Source organism: Berghia stephanieae, chromosome 10 (genome assembly GCF_034508935.2).
Source record: "Berghia stephanieae isolate SIO BIC M18660-M18661 chromosome 10, UCSD_Bste_1.3, whole genome shotgun sequence".
NCBI classification, from domain to species: Eukaryota; Metazoa; Mollusca; class Gastropoda; order Nudibranchia; family Aeolidiidae; genus Berghia; species Berghia stephanieae.
Window position 1 is genome coordinate 12,413,960 of NC_088369.1, and position 2,405 is coordinate 12,416,364.

General features: G+C 37.3%; 1 protein-coding gene across 1 annotated transcript in view; it reads right to left on the minus strand.

Annotated features, from left to right (window-relative positions):
* Positions 1 to 350: 350 nt before the first annotated feature.
* LOC144980572 (uncharacterized) overlaps positions 351 to 2,405 on the minus strand; it is an 11,040-nt gene continuing 8,985 nt past the window's right edge. The window contains exon 7 of the mRNA XM_078928248.1: positions 351 to 483. Within this exon, the coding sequence (XP_078784374.1) occupies positions 351 to 483 (133 nt within the window). The remainder of the gene's footprint in view (positions 484 to 2,405) is intronic.

Here is a 2,405-nt window from a genome sequence, read left to right on the forward strand (position 1 = left end):
ACCTTTATAGTCTGGTTAAGACAGTTTAGTGAGAATTACTCATAAACGCGGATGGCAAAAAGCAATAACACAGACCTGAGTGACGTTAACTTCTGTTCTATCTATACAGTGGAATCCTGTTAAAGCAAACACCGCTGGACCAGAAAAATAATTAGTTGACTTTAGAGCAAGGTTGAATTTATCCATTGTCAATATAGGGGGATAGCAGACACAGTAAGTACCTCCCTGCCCACTATGGGAGACCAAGAGCCCCACCCAGAAGTACATCTTTAATGTACAGTGGAATCCTGATAAAGCAAACACCGCTGGACCAGAAAATGACTTTAGAGCAAGGTTGAATTAATCCATTGTCAATAGAGTCTCACCTCACATCCTCGTCCTGACTGAGGTAGTCGTAGAGGAGACTTGACAGATGACTTTGCAGTGAGGGCTCTCCATCCAGATAATATGTCTTCAGCCAAATCTTCAAAGCTGAAGACAGATCTGGATCAACGGAACACGCTTATGATAAAGAGCAGAAAATTTGGGACCAAATCTGGGACCAACAAGAGGTGTTGGCTTGAAGCAGAAGTTGACTTGAGAGTTTATGTGGCTTCCACTGTATCAACATTCTCAATTGACTAAAATTTCCCCCATACAAACACAGTCAACCGTACATGGCATAACACGGCAAGATAAATATGATTATATAAAAATGACCTTGCTACAAAAGGAATATAAACATTTTACCCCAAAGCCCAACAAATGTAATGGACAAAAATGAATATTATAACAGCTTCGAAAAAGAACCACGTATCAAACACAGAACGTTTTGGAGCTCAAAACCCTTCTACAGTGTCTGGAATTTAAGTGATTTATAATGTTTAACGAAGGATTTTGAGTCCTAAAAATTCAGTGTTTGGTCAGTTGTTATTTTTTTTTTCTTTTCGAAGCTGTTATATTCATATTTGGTCATTACTTTTTACAGTCCACAGCCTCTAGCAGCTTAGTATCACTTGTACCTTTAATGTTTGTTTTTAAGGGTTTTACGGCGCTTGCAACAGATTAAGGTCATATCAGCGCCAGTAAAAAGGAAGAAAATGGGATAGTAAAAAGTTTGAGCATTACAATTAAAGCAACCAAGAACCGGTATGACAGAGGGGAATTGGTTCAAATAGGAAACACTTGTAGATTTGATAGCACACAATCAAAGTACTTAGTTTGAGATCACCTAAAAGTATCACCCAGAAACCAGCACAAGATCCCATTCAGAGGAATATACTCAAATGTTTACAAATTATATGTTAAAAATTTAAAAAAATAATACATAACAGAGAGATGATTTACAAGGAAAAAAATATCATCTCCCAAAACTATAACTATACATTCCCTCCCAGCCAAGGACTCCGACCAGGGTCAGGACAAAACCAAGTAATCTCATTCCAAGACAAAGACAGAAAGCGATAAGAAAATAGATACAGGGGGATAGAAGACAGAACAAGTACCTCCCTGTCCACTATGGGAGGTCAGGAACCCCACCCAGTGTGTCTAATTTAACTCTCGATCTGGTAAATAATGCCCCAATCTTTGGGTGAACTGATATTCCTGGAAACCAAAACAATGCCGTAACCAATGCAAACTGACAACATGGCCATTACATTATAGATAGTATGCACTTGGCTAAGAAGCTCACAACATTGCCATCCAGAAGTATAACAGACCAATACACAAAACTCTGTGTAACCTTGAACGTGTATAGTCTGGTACAGTTTAGTGAGAATTACTCATAGTATGAAGTTGACGTCACTCAGGTCTTTGTTATTGCTTTTTGCCATCTCACTAAACCATATTAACCAGACTATAAACGTTCATGGTTACACATAGTTTTGTGTGTGTGTGTATGTCCGTTACACTTCCAGATGGCAATGTTGTGAGTTTCTTAGCCAAGCGCATACTATCTGAATTACAAACTGACATCATGGACGTTACATCGTTTAAAACTGAATAAAAAACATATAGATGTCCTAGATGCAACGAGTATGATTTGAGTAAGAATTTATACTTAAACATTCATCATGAATCAAAATGTGAGTGGCAGTTGACATAATATTGTACATGGAATAATCCACATATGGGTAAATGAAATTTTAATTACTGATGGATGGAATGTAAATAAAATGCAGTTCCGCACTTTTCAACAACTCTACTTCAACAACAAAGTTTTAATATAGTGGTCAAAGTTTTAATTTGTCGAATAGATAGTGATAGATAGTGTAGTGGAATTGTAAAAAAAAAAAGTAAAAAAGAATAAAAGTAGTTCTTCAGAGCCATTGGGCCCATGGAGCCGGAGTTTATTCCGGTTTCTATATCGTGAAATGGACAATAGCAATTGCTGGCTACCCTTTGGATAGGACACTAGTCTAACA